This window comes from Phasianus colchicus, chromosome 6 (assembly GCF_987193195.1).
Source record: "Phasianus colchicus chromosome 6, bPhaCol1.hap1.1, whole genome shotgun sequence".
In the NCBI taxonomy this organism is placed as follows: domain Eukaryota; kingdom Metazoa; phylum Chordata; class Aves; order Galliformes; family Phasianidae; genus Phasianus; species Phasianus colchicus.
The window spans coordinates 3,668,589-3,690,159 of record NC_143441.1 but is presented as its reverse complement, the minus strand read 5'-3'; the positions used below and the strand labels follow the sequence as shown (position 1 = coordinate 3,690,159).

The following is a 21,571-nucleotide window of genomic DNA, read 5'->3' as shown; positions in this document are numbered from 1 at the left end:
AAAATAATAATTAAAATAAACTTCTTGAAGCTGATAAGTGATAAGGGGTACTTTTGATTTGGTTCTACAGCTGACATTGCATTAAAGACTGAATTTCAGAGAGCGTGCTTTCTTCAAATTAGGCCTACCAGAGGCACGTCAGATCCAAGAGCAAAGACATTATGAGTTTGTATGCATACATTTGGAAAAAGTGTTGCTTTATTTCTCTCTAGTCACATTATGAATCAAAATTGGTTGGAGAAAGAGCTGGGGGGAAGAGTTCTAAATAATGCAAAATTAAATGACATCAGACAGAACTGTGAACATTATTTTACTCGGTCTTGAAGAAGTCCATCCATTTTATTATTCTGTATTTCTTTATCTGAGTCTGGTTCTACTTTTGTTTGTGGTTAGCCTCTAGGAAGACTGGATAAGTCAGGCACAGAAATTACAAAAAATCATTTTGTGTGTTGAATTGACAGTCTATCTTTCAGTATAAATTCAGATTCTGCTAGCAATTTTAGAAGTCATTAGTGCTTTGATAATTTTCCCACACCTGTTTAAAATATGTTGGTTGCAGTGCATGCTGCAAAGTGGGTTTACTTGGCTTCTCATTAAGGATAAATCCCAGCTGCAGAGTTCTAACAAATCCAGAGGAAGAATTCAGCTAATATATACTGGTTAGTCAGAAGTGCAGGCATATCTTTCTCTGTTTCTCAATTATTGCTTTCAGTGTACAATGTGTAACTGGTCAGCTTATGTGAGAAAAAGGTTAGGGAGTATGCTGCTTAATGAAGGAACTGAAAGAATGCAAATAGTCAAGAATGTGATGCATTCATATTGTTGAATATTTAAGGTCAGTAGAACTTTTTGGAGAAGTGGTGGGAGAAGGAGAGGGGGAGAAAAAGGTTTAGGGTTCAATGGAAAGTGCTGTGGGGAGCTGTGGGCTTTGGGAACAAGAAAGAGCATTGAAGGTTGATGAGTAATTGAGTTGCATGGGATGTAATATCTCATGGCGTATTAAGTTGCTTATGGTGATTATCCTCAGGATATTAGAGTAGGCGTTGGTTAATGGGAGACTAGGGAGAGGGATTTGGGAAGAATAGGGGAGTATGCATTTGAGGAGCATGGGATAGTGGAGCTAGATGGCAAATTGTTAGAGGCTGGGAGAGTGTCCTGGGAAACTATTGGATGTTCTTGCTCTATTCACATACACTTCCAAAAACAGGAGGAGAACTCATGAGCTGAGCCACTATGGGTATTTCTCAGTCTTTATATTAGCTTTTTATAGTCTGTATGGAAGGAGAGATGTTTCCCCAAGCATCGTTAAGTGACAAAAGAGAACAGAAAGTAGTGCCAGCAGGGAAGATAAGGAAATAACGTAGACCTTGCTGTGGTAACAGCAGATTGGTCAGGATACCTTAGCACAAAGGCAGGTAGGAGTTAGGATGTGGTAGGAACAGAAGGCAAGGATCGAAAGTGTTTCTTACAGCCGAGCTTTATCCCGTGTTCAAGTTCTGTATTTTCCCAAATTGAAATCTGTTTTTCTGAACTCTCAAACCTCAGAAATATCTACTGCCCTGGTTGACTGTTTATACTGCCTTGCTTCGTTCTCTCCCTTCACCCAGCTAACTTTTCTGGTAGGTTTACTAATGCTTTTGAGGGATTTGGTTAAAATATTTCAATGTACGCTACAGGGCCCTTGATTGGGTGATACTTCTTGTGGTGTCTGCAGCCACTGACACAACCGTAAAAACTGAATTAAATCAACAGAAAGCATTGTGTAACAGTCTAGATCTTCTTGAAAACTGAAGTTGTTTCCAGCATCTTCAGTATGTTTTAATACTGTATGTTTGTTAGCAAATGGGATTTTGACTAGAGAGCCCTAAGATGAGATGCAAGCAGAATAGTTTCTGAGAGATTTCCCCCATGTTTGTGGCTGGCAGTCTGATATGTGCCCACCAGTGTACCCATAGAAACAGAAGATTTGGGGGCCAGCTGTTTCTTGCAACTTGCCAATAGAGTCTGGTTCACATCAGTGATGTCAGCCACACCTCGGAGTGCATGTCCACAGAAATGAGAGGCATTATAGTGAAAAGTTACATACAAGCATGTACTTCAGATTTAAAACGCTTCAAATTTCTGTGTGTTTGTAAAATTAAAATGATCCTAAGATATTAAGTCAAAGTGATGGTTCATTTTTCACCCCTAAGTTTGAGCGCTACTTATTTGGAGGAGGTGCACAATTCCTTGCATTCAGCACAATGGCTTCTGCTTTCAAAGAGCAGCTAAATGCTAAGCAGTTCTGGAGCCACTAAAATCTCAATAATACTTCTTGACAGCTAGTTATTATTTAATTTTAATCAAATTATGTTGCACAGACATGCTTCAGTTGGGGAACCTAAATATCCCAATCAAGATCAGGGCTATAACATTCAAGGGTGTGTGGACAGAAACCAACATGTGTTTTCTTCTACATTATGGGAAACAGTTTCCACCCAAGAGTTAGCTAAGAGTTTAATCCTGCAATTAGAATGCTCTGTGCCCAGAAACTATCACTTAGAGCACTGCAAAACAGATGGATTTAGAATTAAAAGAAAATATCTCCCACAACAGAGCAGTGCTCAATTTATCAGATATCACTTGGGGCAACGGTTCATACTCATCTGAAGTCGCTCTGGGAGACAGGATATCAGGAAATTAATATTTGTGTTTCATTCCAGTACAAAATAGAGCCCGTTATGTCAGACATAAACAAATAGTAAAAGGCAATCCAGTCTCTAGAAGACTAACAAAACTGTAGGAAAAACAAAAGGGTATGGAGAAGAAAATGTGACTTGCCTGTGATCACAAAATTGTTTGGTGACAGAGCAAGGAGCCAAATCCTCTGTTTAGATTCTCAGCTTCTGCAATCTTCAGAATCTTCAGCTTCTGTTCTACAATTGACCTTACTACTTCTGAACACTCTACTGGATTATTATTAGCTTCTTCTGACAGTTTTGTTTGCTATTTTTTTAATGTATTCATAGTTTTCTTTTGTGTTTGGTGTTGTGTGTCAAAGTTGCTATGTGGGCAGTGAGTCCAAGGAGAAGTGTTGTGTTGGTGACCCCACTTATGTGAAAAGAACAGAAGAGAAACAGATCTATAATTCAGGTAGATTTAAATGTATCTATACCACAGCAAGCAGTTCTTCTTAAGAGATTTGTGTTATAAAAAAAGAATATACCAACAAGGATTACTTTAAGCAAAAACAGCAGCTGGCTTTGAAATTAATGAAAATAATCTGCAACAGGTACATATATAAAGTATGAAGTAATTCCTGGCATTCTTCAGTTGATACAGTATCTTAGAGTTGGGAGAAAGAATTAGAATGCAGGAAAGCTACTCAAAGTATTTTATTTTATGATTTTTTTTTCCCCGCAAATGGATGAACAAGCATTACAAACATGCTGTACACCTGTAAAATCTAGTTATATGGCAGGTAACCAGGGAATATTCTGTGTTTTAAAATGAAATCTGCACATTGAATCAGGCAGAGAACAGCTGGCTTAGAAATCAGCCTGAGAATCAGAATAATCTATTGAAGGTATTTGTGTTAGCATTAAACATTTTTGCATGCTGTCAGTACAAAAGATAGCCTCTGAGCTTTGTGGATTAAGGAAGTGACTGGTATGACTTTCTGGAATTGGGCTTCCTCGTTAAGAATGGAAAACTCAATTAAAACTTAGTTATGAGAAAGCTAAGTGAGACCTTGTGATTTACTACGGCACAATGCAGATTTATGTGTTAAAAGGGAGAATTTTCAGTCAAATTTCTGTTGAGTTGTTAGAGAATAAAGATACGGTCGTGCCTGCAGCAAGTCATTGCTTTTTGAGCAAGAATTCTATTCCAATATGCACGTGTATGTGATAAGCAGTAGGAAGGAAAATGAGAAAAAGCAGCTTTCTCTAACAGCTAAATAGAAATACACTTAGATTAGCTAAAGCACAGACTAGGATGTGAAATTCCTGTACATAAGAAAAAAAACGATGAAAAAGAAATTGTTAAATCATAACTGCATTTAGGAGGAATCTATGGGCACCGAGGCAGTGCAGGCACTCACTCATTGCAGCATCTCTGATTCTAACGTTAGGATGCGAATACCATTTGCTCTACACAAATGGGAATTGACACAGCTATTTTTAATCCAAACTGTTAGATGTATGTGTGTAAAACGAATACTTTCCCTTGGATTTTGCTTGAAACCAAGTCTATACAAAATCGTTTATGTTTACTCAACACAGGAAATTATAAGAGAAAATTAAGTAAATCAGATTATCCGAAAAGCTAAAATTAAATGGAAACAAAAACTGTTAATATGGAACAAACGTGCCCACACACAGATTTACTCCAAAATAACTAATTGTACGAAGTAAAACCAACTGTTACATTGGTTCCAGTTTTTTTGTGTGTGTTTAAGCCCTGGGACCTCTGGCAATTAAAATGTAATTGTTATTGCGATGCAAATATTTAAATCCATTCTGATGCCTTTTAAATTGCAATTGTAGTGTAAAGTAGACACAGCATTGCTGAAAAACAGGCCTGAGGCTGCCAGGCCCTTCATATTTAATAAGGATTTTTAGGTGATTGCACTTTCCATTCATATGAGGTAAAAGAAAGAGGAGAGTTGAAGGTTTTGCAGTGAAAAAGCAGATTGTGGAAAGCAGAAGAAATAGAGTAAATGAAAACCCACAAGTGCAAATGGCAAAGGATCAAAGGTGAGGGGCTGTGTAGGAGAGAGGTGCTACTGATGCTCCCAGACATTCAGGGATGGAAAAATTCCATTAAAACTAAGCACCTGCTGCTTAAGATTAGGGTTCAAAAATTACAAACCACGTCAGTGAAAGCATTTTGCTACGCCGTTTAAAGGAGATCTGAAGAAAGCAGCCAAAATATCAGGAGGTGGAAAAAGAGAGAACGGGGAAATATTTTAATGAAACTGATCTGTGCACATTTAAGATGGGATATTGCTTATGCGAGGCTGTTTTCAATCTGATTTTAATTTTTGTTTCCCAGCTTTTTAGTTGTCTCCTTGGGCAAAAAAAAAAGTCTGTTTAGTTTAGTAAGGGGATAGGCAAGCGAGCTTTGGATGGCTTCCTAACCTTGTGCCTCATTCCTCTTCATGGGTGTGTCTGACTTAAATTTCTGTTTCTTAATCCCGCTTGAGTCTTTGCGGGTGAGGAGAGATGATTTCTGACTCTCTTGCCCGTTGTAGGGTAGAACGCAACACTGAAATCCCTTCTGACAGAGCAAAGGCTGGCAAGTATTAGAAACCACAAGAACTTTGATACTGAACCAGCCTATACTTAACTGCCCTCTGCACACTCGCACAGCATGCCCACACAACCGAGAGCCAGGCTGGAGGCTGCTTGGTCTCAGATGGCTGCTTCTCGTGCCCCACGCTGCTTTGATATTTGCAAGCCGATGAGCTGAATATCACATGTCAGGGGTTGGCAACAGGCAGTGGAAAGACAAAAAGCTTTTCCCAGTACTTCACACGGAGACAGTATTGATCAAATTGTCACTTAGAAATCTGTGGAAAAAAAACAGCCTAATCCCAGTATGCTCCTTTTCTAGACGACTCCCAATTTATGCTCTCCGTTTCCCTTTAAAGAACTTAAAATTAACCCAGTGATTGCTTTTAAATAGGAACTAAGAAATCAGACGTGGCTAGAAAGCATTCTATGGAGTTTTTCTTTACCCTTCTCAGTGAAAGGATATTCACTCTTCGTGTCTACATTGAGTACCATTTGCCCTCACATAGTCAATTTGAGACATCCTAGAAGAGAAAGCTGATGTCCTCAGCTTTTTCTGGAAACTGGGACCCCATAAGGATGACTCAAGGATGACACTCAGAAACAAAGTCTTCCCAGATTGCACAGTGCTTTCCGAAACTCTGCCAGCATTTTTAGTAGCCTGTGCCTCAAGGAGTTTGGGCACCTTACCCAAAAAGAGCTAAAAATGTAATTTGCAGTTCTTCAAGTAATCCAAAACAAAGTATCAAATCCCTTCCCATCTTCGTTTGCCAGGGAAAGTCCCCATGCAGTGGAACTGGCCTCCTTCTGCAGCACAGGGGACAGCAGATGTAAATGGAGGGTGGAGTGGGAGAGCTTTTGGAAGAGTGATCAGGCTGTGCACAGTACTCAGCCCTACTTAATCACAGATGCCTTGCTCCAGAGTCAAGTTCCAAGTATTTCCATGGTGTTCAAACATAGAATTACCTGGCTGTCATTTGCTCTGGAATTTCAACCACCAGAGTTTCCTTGGCTGTTTTGCAGCTGATGACTTTTTCCATTATTTTAATACTCACTCAGCAGATACTTACTTGGTGTGGGTCACTAACCAGGCAAGAAAGTATCCACCGACTGCTGAATTTTCCAAGTGTGAAGATTTGTGTGCCTGCATACTGTGGCCACAGAGGAACATAGCATCTGAAGCGTAGAATAAATGTGTATGGCAGTAAGCATGCTGCACATGACAAACACGTGATTTGACATCTGTCTGAATAGCTTATCTTTGACTTTGTATAACAATACATCCCTTCTGAGTCTTATTGTTTTGCCCCAGAGAAAGGGTTGTTAAGGAAAAAACAGTCAGGGTAAGAATTAGAAGTGACTGAATAGTTCTGTTACAGGTGGACGTAGAAGGCTTTCATTTGTCAATTTCTTAATAGGTTAAGCTGGATGTTTTAAGAATTAATCATTCTAAATTAATGACTAAATCATGTGTACTACTATCCAGAAGGGTTGCGGTGAGGCTCTTGTACTGGGGGCTCCAGACCTGGACGCAGTACTCCAGATGGGGCCTCACAAGAGCAGAGTAGAGGGGAACAATCACCTCTCTGTCCCTGCTGGCCACCCCTCTTCTGATGGAGCCCAGGATCCCATTTGCCTTCCGAGCCACAAGGGCACACTGCTGGCTCATGTTAAGTTTTTCGTCTACCAAGACCCCCAGGTCCTTCTCCAGGTCTGGAGCCCCCAGTACAAGAAAGACAGGGAGCTGTTGGAGAGGGTCCAGAGGAGGGCCACGAAGATGATCAGGGGACTGGAGCACCTCCCCTATGAGGACAGGCTGAGGGAGCTGGGCTTGTTCAGCCTGGAGAAAAGAAGGCTGCGGGGTGACCTCATTGCTGCATTTCAGTACCTAAAGGGAGCCTACAAACAGGAGGGGAATCAACTCTTTGAAAGGGTGAGTGACAGCAGGACAAGGGGAAATGGTTTTAAGCTGAGGGAAGGGAGATTTAGGTTGGACGTCAGGGGGAAATTCTTCACAGAGAGAGTGGTGAGGTACTGGAACAGCTGCCCAGAGAGGCTGTGGATGCCCCGTCCCTGGCGGTGTTCAAAGCCAGATTGGATGGGGCCCTGGGCAGCCTGGTCTAGCATTAGGTGGAATGGTTGGTGGCCCTGCGTGTGGCAGGGGGGTTGGAGATTCATGATCCTTGAGGTCCCTTCCAACCCTGGCAATTCTGTGATTCTGTGATTCTGTGAGGCTAGGGAGCTAAAGCAGAGTTACGTGATACACTGCTTCTGTCACAAACCATTTGGGCACCCAGCTCACAGTGTTCTTCACCTATTTGACAAAGCTGCCATCGTGGTAGATTTCAGCAGCAACAGGCAGCAATGCCAGGTAGACCTGTAGAACAGGTACCTTGAATTTTGATTTAAGACTAAGGAAAGATGATCTGAGTCATCACAAATAACTCTTTTAATATCAGTTCTCCTTTCAAGCTGTACTTAGAAGAGCTTTAGAGGTGTAAGGAGGCACGTGGAAAAATGCTTCTACTTCATTGCAGTAAACTGTACCTTGACCTGATGTGTGTGCTTACAGAAAGGTGTGGAAATAACTAGGCAAAGCCTTCAAAGATGGACGTAGAAAAATGACCCATAGGAGCTGGACAATCAGACTTGGGATGTGAGTGATGTCAGGATGTTTGGACTTCATAAATGCTTAGGGAAGGATTGCTTAGAAGAATGTTTAGCAAAGTCTTTCAAATTTCTGTTCCAAGAAGGTTTTTTATTTTATTTTTACCGGTTGACTAGAAAAAGCTTAAAGCTTCCTACCCTGAAAAAGAGCAGCTTTAGCAAGTAAGAGGTAAGTAAGAAAGTTATATCCAGCCTTAGGCTCATTCCAGATATGTTTTTAAGTGTGGATTGTTTTGGATCCTTGAATTAAGAGACTCAAATCAGCTTCAGGTATGCAGGCTTCAGCTGGCCACCTGAGGAGCAAAGAGGAGCTCATCTGCGAGGAAATGTTAATCTCCTCCTACTCTGATGGTGCACAGCTGGCCAGGAGGATGGCCTTTGGGGTCTCTAAACAGCCAAAGAATCTAACCTCTAGCTGGAGGCAGGAGACAGTAAAGGTTGGATTGGTGTACTGAGGAGATGCAGACACTTTCTGGGTTGGCTGACATGCTTATCCCAACATGCAAAATCACACTAACCACAAGGCATGGGGCTGGGAAATAGTTTTCCCCATGCTCAGTAGGAGGGCTCTGAGGAGCCTCTTGCCTTCCTGCGCAGCTGGGGCATGACTCACTGCCAGGATCTTGCGAACATGTTGCAGTGAAGTGGTTCTCTGTCCTTTCTAGGGTCTCATTTCAAGTGACATTCTGATTTTTTTGTTCCGCACTCGTAGGACACTAATCACTGCTCACACTTCTCAAGATACAGTGGTTAAGGCCTTAATGTCTTAAGGAAACAATACATAGACCTCTTAAGTGTCAGAGAAGGCTCAGGTAGTCCATCTTAAACCCAGCGCTGTTGTATGTAAACGTTTATGCTTAATGGGTATTTCAGAATTCCATACCTCTTATGCCCACAAATAACCATTATGGTCACACAGTATGACTTCCTGCATGGCACAAGCCATTCAGGCTCACCCCCAAATTTCTGCATTACAATTTCTGTACCTCCACATCCTGTGGCTAACCCACATCCCATGCTGGGATTCTGTTTTGGGTTCTGTATTGATTAGATTATGACTGAAGACAAATTTTTAGCTTGCATTTTCAGTAGTTTAGGCTTGCCTCTCTTCAGGTTTTTCCTGCTGGAGTTTTACAGGGCTTCTTCCAGTTATTCACCTTTGCCATTCTTCAGCTTTGCAGTTCTTCAGCTCCTTCCTGCAAGAGCAATTTATGTTAAACTGGAAGTCTTTAGTGTCCTTGCCCTGAGCTTGCACCTTCCACAGTGCTGTAGAAAAAGGTGTCTAGAAGTTGTTCCATATACAGTGGGACTAAATATCATTTTCCTTCGGATTTCTATCCTCTATAAACTCTATGTGGACTTAGGATGACCTGACCTTTCCTTATGTCCTTTATGCCAAGTCTCCCTAAGGAAAGACAGGTGACTCTTATGCAGCTGTGTCTGTACTTATCGGTAAGTGCTTTGCAGCCAGAGTATATAATATCTGAGTTCTTTTTTTTTTTTTTTTTTTTTCCCCTGTGTCATCAGGACAGTAATTTTGGTATCTGTCCTTCAGCAGTTGCCAATTTTCACAAAACTGGTAAGAGCTTAATTTTCCTTGGGATTTTTACACTGGTCGCGATTGACAGATTCAGAAGTTTTGGGGGGCAAAGGGACAAAGCAGAGAAACAGATGATTAGAAAGACAGCACAGACATGTAAATGCTCTTCCCTCGGAAATGGAGCTACAGATTCTTACCTAGGGAATTTATGGTTCTTTAAAATTGCTACCTCTGAGTATTCTTACTCCTTGTCTTCCTTCCTGTCTTTTTTTTTTTTTTTAGTCTTCTCTTAAGGTCTTTGGGGCTTTCATGAAAGAATGGAGCCCTGTGAGGCCGTACAAAAAGTGAGGCCAAATTTTCATTGTTCGGAGGTGATATGTATGAGAAGCAGTAGAAAGCACCTTACTGTCAGGTTCTTAATGCTCTTCTGTACTAAGAGTCCTCTCTCAAAACTGTACTGAATTATGCAGTTATGCAGGATTACTCTCAAAATGCAACCAGAATGACTAAAAAATGATCACTTTTATCCCAGCAGTCATGCATGATTAATTGTGTACAGATAGTATGGTGACACCTTAAAATATAAGGTATATATAAATGCCGAGCAGTATTTTTACACTGATGTTATCCAGAAAGTTGGCTGATACAAAACACACAAAATGCTTTTTAATGCATTTCAGTATGTGCAGCTTCAGGTGATAAAGTAACCTCGTAAGTATACCTAACAAAGAGTTTTAAGAAATTTATAATGGATGCTCTCACTGCCTAAGTTTGGGTTTAAAGTGATCTAATTTTTAGACACCTCTTTATGATTATCAGAAGTAATTATTTAATTTTTATTTTATTTTATTTTACATTTATTTATTTTGTACTCTGCCTGTCAGTTCCATCACCTCACAACAGTTCAGTTTTTATATTCTTGACTGTTGCAACATTGCATAATCCTCATAGCTGCCCCATGGCTGTCAGCATTTGCCAAATGAGGAAAGGTAACAGATGGCTTGTAGATCATAGAATCATACAATCATAGAATTGCTCAGGTTGGAAAAGACCTTAAAGATCTTCAACTCCAACCACAACCTAACCATATAACCTACTAACTCTCACAGCCCTCTGCTAAATCACGTCCCTGAGCACCACATCCAAACGGTTTTTAAACACATCCAGGGACAGTGACTCAACCACCTCCCTGGGGAGCCGATTCCAGTGCTTAACAGCCCTTTCTGTAAAGAAGTGTTTCCTGACATTGAACCTAAACTTACCCTGGTGCAAGTTGAGGCCATTTCCCCTCATCCTGTCACCTGTCACCAGTAAGAAGAGACCAACCCCACTCTCACTGTAAGCGACTTTCAGGTACTGGAAGAGAGCAATAAAGTCTCCCCTCAGCCTCCTTTTCCCCAGACTAAACAGCGCCAGTTCCTTCAGTCTCTCCCCATAGACCATATTCTCCAAGCCCTTCACAAGCCTTGCTGCCCTTCTCTGGACCTGCTCCAGCACCTCCATGTCCTTTCTGTACTGAGGCGCCCAAAGCTGAGCACAGCACTCGAGGTGAGGCCTCACCAGTGCCGAGTACAGGGCAGGATGACTTCCCTGGTCCTGCTCACCACACCATTCCTGATCCAAGCCAGGATGCCATTGGCCTTCTTGGCCACCTGGGCACACTGCTGGCTCACATTCAGCCCACTGTCCATCAGTACACCAAGGTCCCTTTCCACCAGGCAGCTTTCCAGCCACTCCTCCCCAAGCCTGCAGGTTGCCTGGGGTTGTTGTGACCAAAATGCAGGACCTGACAGTTGGCCCTTTTGAAACTCACTCAGTTAACCTTGGCCCATCGATCCAGTCTATCCAGGTCCCTCTGTAGTGCCTTTCTGCCCTCTGGCAGATCAACAGTTCCTCCCAGCTTGGTGTTGTCTGCAAACTTATTGAGGGTGCACTCAAACCCTCATCAAGATTGTTAATAAAGATGTTAAATAGAAGCGGCCCCAGTACGGAGCCCTGGAGGACACCGCTTGTGACTGGTTGCCAACTGGATTTAACTCCACTGACCACAACTTTATGGGCCCGGCCATCATTCCATCCATTCATCCAGTGTTTCACCCAGCAGAGTGTATGCCCTTCCAAACCGTGGGCAGCCAGCTTCTCCACAAGGATGCTGTGGGGGAGAGTGTCAAACGCTTTACTGAAGTCTAGATAGACCACACTGACAGGCTTACCTTCCTCCACTAAGTGGGTCACCTTGTCATAGAATGAAACCAGGTTTTTCAAACAGAATCTACCATTTGTAAACCCATGCTGACTGGGCCTGATCCCCTGGTTGACCTTTAACTGGTCCATGATGGCTCCCCAGATTATCTATCCCATAACCAAGGTGAAACTGATAGGTCTGTAGCTATCAGGATCGTCTTTCTGGGCCTTTTTGAAAATGGGTGTCACATTTGCCAGTCTCCCATCCACCAGGACATTTCTGGTTAGCCAGGACTGCCAAAGGATGCTGGAGAGTGGCTTGGCAAGTCAGCACACTAGTTTGCAATCCATTCTGCTCCACGGACCTGTGAGCATCCAGCTTTCGGAGCAGGTTCAAAACCATCTCATGGTGAATCATGCAGGGCCCATGTGGTTCCCCATCTCTACCTACCAGTGCAGGGGGCTGTGCGCCTGGGGAGCAACTAGTCTTACTATTAAAGAATGAGGCAAAGAAGGCATTAAGTACCTCAGCCTTATCCTGATCCTTGATCACCATGTTGCTCTCAGCATCCAACAAGGGATGGAGGTTCTCCCTAGCCCTTCTCTTGTTGTTGATGTATTTATAGTAGTATTTATTGTTTTCCTTTACATTAGTGGTCAAGTTCAGTTCTAGTTGGGCTTTGGCTTTTCTAATTTTCTCCCTGCACAGCTTCACTACATACTTGTAATTGTCGTAAGTAGCTTGCCCACTCTTCCAAAGGCCATAAACTTTCTTTTTGTTCTTGATTTCCAGCCAAAGGTCTCTGTTCAGGCCATCCAGCCTCCTTGCCTGTTGGCTCTTCTTCCGTGACTTGGGGATTGTCAGCTCCTACACCTTTAAAATAACTTCCTTAAAGTATTCCCAGCCTTCCTGGGCTCCCATGCCTTCCAAAACTACCTCCCAAGGGATCCTCTCAATCATGGTCCTAAAAACGCTCAAGTCTGCCCTCCGAAAGTACAAGGTGGCAATTCTGCTGACTCCCCTCTGTGGTCCAACATGGATTGAGAAATCCAGCATCTCATGATCAATGTGCCCCAGACGGCCTCCAACCTTCACATCCCCCACAAGACCTTCTCTGTTAACAGACAGCAGGTCCAGGATTTTGCTTCCCCCTGTTGGCTCCTTCACCAGCTGTGTCAGGAAGTTATCTCCCACACACTCTAGGAACCTCTGGGACTGTTCCTTTTCTGCTGGCTTATAAATCCAGCAGATGTCTGGGAAGTTGAAGTCCCCCATGAGAACAAGGGGGAGAAATCTTGAGACTTCACCCAATGTCTGTAATGTGTCTTGTCCACCTCTTCATCCTGGTTGGGTGGCCTGTAACAGACTCCCATGATAATGTCAGTTTTATTGGCCTTCACTTTTATTCTGACCCATAATCTCTCAACCCTATCATCACCATCATTAATTTCCATGCATTCCCATTCTTTCTTAACATAAAGGGCTACACCACCACCTTCCTGCCTTGCCTATCTCTTTGGAAAAGTCAGTAGCCATCCATCACAGCACTCCAGCTGTGCAGGTCATTCTACCACATTTCACCTGATGGCGACTATATAATAGCTTTCTGACCTCACAATGGCCTCCAGCTCCTCTTGTTTATTACCCATGCTGCGTTCATTAGTGTAAAGGCACCTGATCTGGTCCTCCTTTTGAGTAGCAGTAGTCCTAATATCCTCTTGATCATACTCAGGTATTTCAGCCACCAACCTCACACCAACTCTTGTGTTGTTCCTCCAAAAGGTGAGTCGTCCTCCTCCTTCACCAGGGCACGAGACTCTGGGATCTTACTAGCACATCCTCTCCTACAAGTACTGTCACATTACATACAGGCTCCATTCTACCTTCTTGTCTACTTTTACTGCACTGCAGATATTAATATTGTTTACTAACGTTTATTGATTTATTGATTTATTTATATCTGTGTTTGCATGGCACCTAACACAGGATGTACCTTTTTTTTTGCCATTTGAAATGGTTTGTCCATGCATTCCTATGCATCCTGTCGAAGTTTTCTACCCTCTCAGCTGTGCTGGGTGCCAGTTGAATACTTTGTGTGGCTGTATCTTACAGAGGAGAGGAAGCAGAACCTGCAGTAAAGGAAGAAGGAGCGAGTCTGAATATTATCCCCTTGACTTTTTTCCAGTTCTGAGTTGTCCTTAAAAGCTGTAATGTAATGTAAAAGGAAAAGATTTTTTCCAGTGATTAAAAAAAAAAAATAATCCCAAGAAATCTCCCAAGATCTCAAACTTCTGTAGCAAGAAACCAAAAAATATTGGAGTTCTCTAGTTAAAATGAGGTAAATCATTCCTTCCTGGGGATATCCTGAAGCCTGTGTGCCCTACTTGTACCGGCAACAGTTTTTAACAACCTTTTTTGGCTTGTGTGTACTTTTTTACACTGTATTTTACTAAGGGGCAGAAGCTCAGTGTAAAGGCATCATGGCCAGGCTGTGTTGTACTGCATGCTCAGGCATCACATGCACATCTCAGCTGAGTGTGGATTAACAGAAGTCAGGGCTGGGACAACAGGGAAGAGAACCAGCATTTAAAATGAAGTCTCCCACGTCTACTCTTGGTAACATATCCCTGAACACATCACTTCTAACTCCTGAGTGTCTTTGATGTAAGCCATTAAGCCCATTTCTCTGACAGGTTTTGTATTGTTTTTTCTTTTCAGTACCTTAACAGTTACTTCTCATTTTCTGCTGATCCTGCCCTTGTAGTGGTTTCACAGCTAGCTGAGTGAACATCCCAAATACTTGAACTGTAGTGTCTATGGGATCTGGGTGCAAATGTGTTGGTTCCGGGCCATCTCTGTTGATTGTTGATGATATTTCATTGGAATTCCAAAACTGTTATGTAGCAACACCATGCTGGGTGAGGTACAAGTTCTTGGTTTGTTTTTGTGTGATTCATGTATATACACTAATGTGTGAGCTGAGGTAGAGCTAGCTAACCAGGGGTGATGAATTTCTTGTTGCTCTCTTTTTTCAAATGTAGAATATGTGTTGCAAGAATAGATATGCATACCTTAGTTCAAACTTCCCCTTTCTTGTTCTTTGTCCCACTTGAATCATAACAAATAATCATGCCTGTTCCCTGAGCTTGGCTATCCTCGGGTCTAATTCCCTCTGCATAACTTAAGAGTTAGATTATTTCAATATGCTTTAAGCTGTGCTGTGGAGCAAGTGTTATCTGGTGATAACACCACCTCACAGTGCTACAAGATTGCTGTTTGTCAGGAAAAAGCAAAGTATATTATCTTTATCCATTTTATATACTATTCTTTGTTCTTTTAATGTCATTCTAGTTCAACTTCAGTTTCTACTACTTGTATAATAAAATTGACTTTGATTCTGCAGCTCTGAATCTGAGAAATGCAGAGTGACACGTTCCAATGTATGTCATGTATTTCACCTGCTCAAATGTTCAAAGATATTTCATTCCTATAGGCTGAACCTTACCATGGTCTAGTTTTAGTGCTTTTATTTCATTTTATCTTCTGCTTTAATGTGTTTAATACGTCCCAACTTAATAGCTCTGCTCAGTGCCTAGCAATGCTGTAACAGATAGGCACCAAAGAAATAGAATTTACTGTGATAGTGTTGAGTTTAATTACTGGGGAAATCTTCAAGATGGCCTTCAAGGTACAGCTGTCAACATAGTCAACACTGATACAAATTCTGATTTCTTGTTGCACTACTGTCTTTGAGCATTGCATGTTGTGCACAGCATGTATTTTAGCAATGTGCCAAATTCAAAATAATAATAATAAGAAGAACGTCAGCCTAGAATTTAAATGTGGTGAAAGCTCTTTGCTTTACTGGCAATAATAAAAGCAAAAAGCTCTTTTTAATTTAACGGGACAAAGGTAAACCAAAACTACTCATTCCTTCCCTCTTTTCTTCAAGTGACCATAGCTGTCCCTTTAACTTGATGGCTGAATTGAGAACAGTGTCCTGCTTACAGCAGGATGGGACCAACAGGTGACCTCCTCCAGCCAGTAACTTTGCTTCTACCCCAGCAAAGGCTTGCTTTCATCTGCAAAGCTCCCTGTAACTCACCCACATGCAAATGCTTCTGACCTTAATTAAAGCAGTTCACCTCCCTCTGCCTGAAGGGATGGTTTCCTCATAAGGCAGTTGTGTTTAATTAGCATTTGCATAGCATTCTGCTGGTTGCTCTCTGGGAGTGTTGTTCGGTAGGAGCGTGGGATTGCTGAAGCCTGACTGGCAAGCTTTGCACCCTCCTAATTGACAGAGAAGCCAAGGAGAAGTTACACAAGGAAAGAACAGAGAATCGTTAATGATGGATCATTAGCAACTAGCTCCTTTGAATGAATGTAGATAACTTTATAACTCTATCAAAGTGAAAAGTAGCGTGATGAATGATGCGTCAAACAATGAAAGCTCAAAAAAGACACTGTTTTTTATAATTGCTGTGCAGTTTTCTAGCGTGTTCTACTTTGTAAGACTAATTTCTTTGGGAAGCGTGAAGCATTTTATGCCTGTTGTACACTTAATATCAATTTTGTTTTCCTCTCATTAGACGTTTATTCAATGTCTTCTGCTATCACTGCAAGAACTCCTGGGATTTAAGGCAGGAAATTTTTACACTAGCAAAAGTTTGCACAATCAAGTGGAAACCGTGTACAAATACTGATCATTTCCTGTGGGAATCTGATGATTTCTTTCTATAAAGAAGTGTGTGTTCTCAGTTACACATGCCAGAAATAAGATTATTTCTAATTTGTTTTCATTTTTTATAGAAATTGCCTAATACTATTGCCTATTGCCTGGGTATTGATCTTTCACATGGGATTTCCTCTGAAAATTGAATTATGTTCAAACTGAGTTGAATTAGGGAGATAAGTTAATAGAAAAATTACCCCCAATTTAGCTCTCACAAATATTAGTGTGTGAAAGGTAGAGAGATCGAGAAGTCTCAAGGATCAGCCATAAATTCAGCTATACCAACTTAATAATTCCTAAAGGCCTGATTGATAGGAAATATGTAGACTCTTTACAAGACCTCTGTCAGCATTTCACTGCCCCTACCATGACTAAAGCTTATTTTCTAGTACCTAATTTTGCTCTTACTTTTGCAATTTAAGCCAGTTAATTTCTCATCCAATATGAATATGAAAAAGGGTTTACTTTCGTGTTGCATAAGGGTCACAGTTAGAATTTTTGAAGACAGTTCAGAAGACAATATTTTCTACTGGCCTTCTCTTTGTTCAGTCGTTCATGCCTTTGCTGATCATTTTGGTTGCTGTTCTGCAAGAAACTCTTGGGCTTCATGGCTATGCAGTGGAGGACCCCCACTAGTCACCATTCCAGCTGTGACCTGCCATCCCTAACAAGAGCACAATTATTATTTCATGTGTCCTGCAGGCTTCTCTCTTTTTTGTACATCCCCACATGACGCTAGAACCTTTTTTGCAACAACATGATCTTGACTCATATTCACTTTGTGATCTAGAGTGACCCCTAGCTTTTTCTACCTTGCTGATTGTCCCCTGCCCTGTATTTATGTAATTAAATGTAGCTTCTTCCCCATGGCATTATTGAATTTCACCCTGTTTTATCAGACCATTTCTCTGGTGAAGCCTGGTTCATTGTGAAATCTATTTCACAATCAGTTTTAACTTGAACTCCTCTGAAACCTGAGCAGGTACAGTGTGAGTTCCATCACCTGACCCACTAAAAAATACTGATTAGTGCTTCATTCTCAACGGATTCCTGTGGAGCTCACTTGAAGCATTCTCCTGTTTTAGAAGACCCCCAGCAGCTGTTCTCTGAACATGATTTCCCACTCAGGATTGTGCCTGGCTTTGGATTTACCTAGACCATGTTTCTTAAGTGATTCTAAAATGTGTGTCTGCATTTACTCAAAAGGGAACCTAAGCATCTAAAAATCTATATATCTAGATTATCAGCATGTGAAGTTAGGTGGGATGTATCTCACCCTCAGTGCTTCTTCTGGTAGACATAGAGGAAGCCGAATGAACGTTATTTTTCTTAATAGATACATCCTGAATACTTTCAGTGTGATTATTTTCTACATTATTTAATATCACTTGAAGTTTAATGATTTGATCTGTAATTCCCCTCCTATACCTGCTATACTTCACCTCTGCTAGGAGCGTACTCATTAGGAACATACCCAATTAGCTTGGAAAAAAGTTTTCCTAAACATCCCTTCTCACATCATTCTCACTTTGAAATGAATACCTTTGTTAAACATTTGATTACAAGTGATCTGCTTAGGGAAGACTGTTGCAAAAACAGCATAATTTGGCACTCCATGTGGCCTTATTCAGCAGTTCTGCTCAAATAAACATTAGCTCAAGTAGTCAGCTTCCTTACTCATCCTCTTACAGGGTGACTTCTTGTGGTTTGTTTCCCTTGCAAGTTGATGTCCTGTTATTCCTTCAGAACTAAGCCAAACTGTTCTGTGTATGCATTTCTTTGCATTTCCAAGTAAAGCTGTAGTGATATGGGGGAAGATGTAAATACATGTGGCGTTTTCTGTAAAGTCCTTATGAGGGTATAATGAAGGCCGTAAGTATAAATAAAAGAGTTTTTCTGGCTGTTGTCAGAAGCATCAAAAGTTGTTGAATTATTTATTAAAGAAAAAGTTTTTAAGTGATAATTCTGGAAATTATCATCCTCTGTTTCTCTGTAAAACAGTCTTTTTGATCTCAGAGTAAACGTGTGACCTGTTCTTTCTTCTGAGACTGACAGTAATAATATAATTACTTGTCTGCAAAGAACTGCATTGAAATCTTTCTTCAATTCACTGCAGAGGATTGCTAAAAACTAAGATCAGAATACCTGAAGTAGACACAAAAGTTTTTGTGTCATTGCCAACTTCCCTATGAGGTTTCCACCTTTGAAGTTATTCTTGCCCAAAGTAAAGAAACCATTGTTAAGTCTCATATGGCTGCTACTATGTTTGTTTTTTTCTTGAAAATGTAAAACAAGGTGAGGAATACTGTTTCTGAGCATGGTGCCAGTCCTTTATCACTGCAGGGTAATGATGAATGCTGCAGAGGTGCTTGAATTGTCTCTTGCTGGAGATGGTGCTGCACGTGTTCTGCTGGGAAAGCAGCAGCAGTGCCTTTACATGACTTCTCCTTGGGTTCTAATATTTGTCCTGCCTCCTGTTGTGAACAGTGTGAGGATTTCTGCAGCACATCCCCCTGTGTGGATTTAGCAATGTCTATGTTGCTAGGCTAGCAGAGTGGTAGACCTGGGATGTAATATTAGTCTGAGAACACCTGAAACACATACCGCTGGAAAAACTGTCTTAATGTTGGACAGATATTCAGCAAATCTGGCTTATTGCTGCATTATTATCGACAGGAATTTGTTTAGTCTTTAATTCCAGAATATAACTTTTCTGTGGTAAATAAGCACTGTCTTGTGGTTTAACCCAGCAGGTGGCTCAACATCACATTCATTCACTCGAAACCCCCTGCCCAGTGGAATGGGGGAGAGAATCAGGAAAAAAAAAGAAAAAAGTAGAACTTGTGGGTAGATAAAACTATTTACTGTGATAGATAAAAGGAAAAGGATAAAGTGATAACTATATATGTATGTATTGGAATAACAACCGATGCACAAGCAATTGCTCACCACCCCCCTCACCAATGCCCAGCTAGACTCCAAGCAGTGCAAGAGCCAGATGAACTCCCACACCCTTCAAAACTCCTTCCACGTGATGACTTATGCTATGGAATATCCTTTTTGCCAGTTTAAATCAGCTGTCCTAATTCTATTCCCTCTCAGCTCCTTGGCCCCTTTGCTGAGAATGGCCTTGGCTCTGTACAGAACTGCTTAGCAGCAACTATAAACGGTGTGTTACCAACATTACTTTTCTCCTAGAACCAAAAACACAGCATCATACCACACTCTCTGAAGAAAAATCCATCCCAGCTGAAACTAATACACGCTGTGTTAAGACTGCTTTGAAAATTACTTTTCTTTAAACTAATGTAAACATTTCAGTATTGATACGGGCAGTAAATGTTGAAAATAATTTCTTTCCTATATGTTTGTTTGTTTGTTTTAACAGGGCCAGGTGTAAGATATAGTGAATTTGTTGTGTCACATCCCAAACCACCTCCACTTGTTGGACAGCATACAGTGGAGATATTGAAGGGCATGCTTAGGTATGAAGATGATGCCATAGAAGAACTGCTCCGCGCTGGTGTTGTGGCTCAGCATGAGGTCAGATAAGGAACATTAGCTACATTCCTTCACACTGAGCTCACATAGCTTTGTCCTCTCTTTGCTCCCTTCAGCTCCCCTAATGGGACTCAAAGAGAAGACAAAATTTAATTCTTAATTTACTTCCATGTGCGTTTGTATGATTTTAACACTGATGTATCAAATAAACAATTTCATACTGTCCAAGCGAAAGGTTTTTTTGGGGGAAGGAGGGTTAAATATAATTATATGGCCCTATGTGGCTACTCATTTTCTGTATATCATATGGGAAATGGAGTTCTTATCGTAATTACAGTAATTGCCTAAGTGTTTGTCCCCAGAAAGATATTATGTTAGTGAAAAGAAGCAGAAATGTAGTAATTCTTGTACTAGACTCTCCCTTTGCAGAAAGCTGACTTGCACAGTTACTTCAGTGGAAAACCAGCCGTGTACAAACTACTGGTTGATCTAATTGATTCTGAACAGAACCGTCAGTCATGAACTTTTCATCTCTATTGTAAAGCGCAGGTAAAGCGACCACTGAAAAAGTCTTCTGTTCCCTGGTAATACCAATTACTGGCACGTCTTCATATTACATTGCATGATCATGACAAACTGAACACGTTAACAGAAAAAAAGCTGGAACCGATCCAGTTCTTCAGTTGTGAAATGAACCTCTGATTGAGAGATAAACCATGATTGAATTCTCTTTTGTAATTTTATTCAAGAAGGCCCCGAGTGCTCTTTAATTAATTGATCCACACGAAATTGCATGCCAAATGTCATATGCCAGAACTTGCCCAAGTTTTTGGTCTGGTTGTGTGAGTAGGTACTGATATTTATCTCTGACACTAGATGCCATCCAAAATGCCTTTCACTGTGAATAAAACATAGCTTAAATACAAATCTCTGCAAATCTTCTGTCTTAGTCCCACCCATGTGATTATAACATGGTCAGAGTAGAGTAACCTTCATCAGTTAGTAATACCATATCCTGTAGTAGGGTTGTTCTGTGGGGTAAGGCACCTTGTATTGTGAGCAGGTGAAAAAATTTGATCCACTCCAAATAGTAAGGAAAAAATTAAAGAAGACCCATTTCTTCTATACAAACCAATTTGGCTGTACTTCACTCACAGAAGAAATGCCATGCTCTTCTATCCCAATATATAATTTGCAGGTAATGTAAACTGTGTATGGGCAGACCTAGCATTTGTTGCGTGCCTCCTGGGAATGAGGCAAAGTCTTTCTGCTCCTAGAACTGAATAAAACTAACTCAAATTGACACTTAACAAATAATGTTTGTATTTCTCCCTAAGTATCAGAAACAATCCTGGCATTATAACCAGCTTTTCACTTTGTTTCCACTCTAACAAACAACATCCTCTGCATTATATCTGAACTTCAGACTCTGTATTACCTTCTGGAGGAAAAAAAGAGGTCATTATATAATCAGTTTGGAAGTGGAACCCTACTGTGGTGGCTCATTTTTGAAGCCCAGTGTGTTTTGGTTCATTTGTTTGTTTGTTTGTTTTCTCTTTGTTTTTGTGTTCTTTTTTTTTTCTTCAGATTTTTTTTTTTTTTTTTTGCATTTCTGGCAGCAAACTCCATACTCTGTCCATGTGCTAAAGACATCATGAGATTCTGGAAGAGTG

At 41.0% G+C, this 21,571-nt stretch overlaps 1 protein-coding gene across 7 annotated transcripts in view; it reads left to right on the top strand.

The window, feature by feature from the left end:
- The window catches only part of SUGCT (succinyl-CoA:glutarate-CoA transferase), a 328,623-nt gene extending 307,529 nt beyond the window's left edge, over positions 1–21,094 (top strand). Inside the window, exons 14-15 of one of the 7 annotated variants that reach the window (XM_090142216.1) lie at positions 19,786–19,882; positions 20,443–21,094. In XM_090142216.1, the coding sequence (XP_089998342.1) occupies positions 19,786–19,882; positions 20,443–20,524 (179 nt within the window). In that variant the 3' untranslated portion in view covers positions 20,525–21,094. The other 6 variants (XM_090142215.1, XM_090142217.1, XM_090142218.1 and 3 more) reach the window with 6 other exon arrangements.
- Positions 21,095–21,571: the final 477 nt, after the last annotated feature.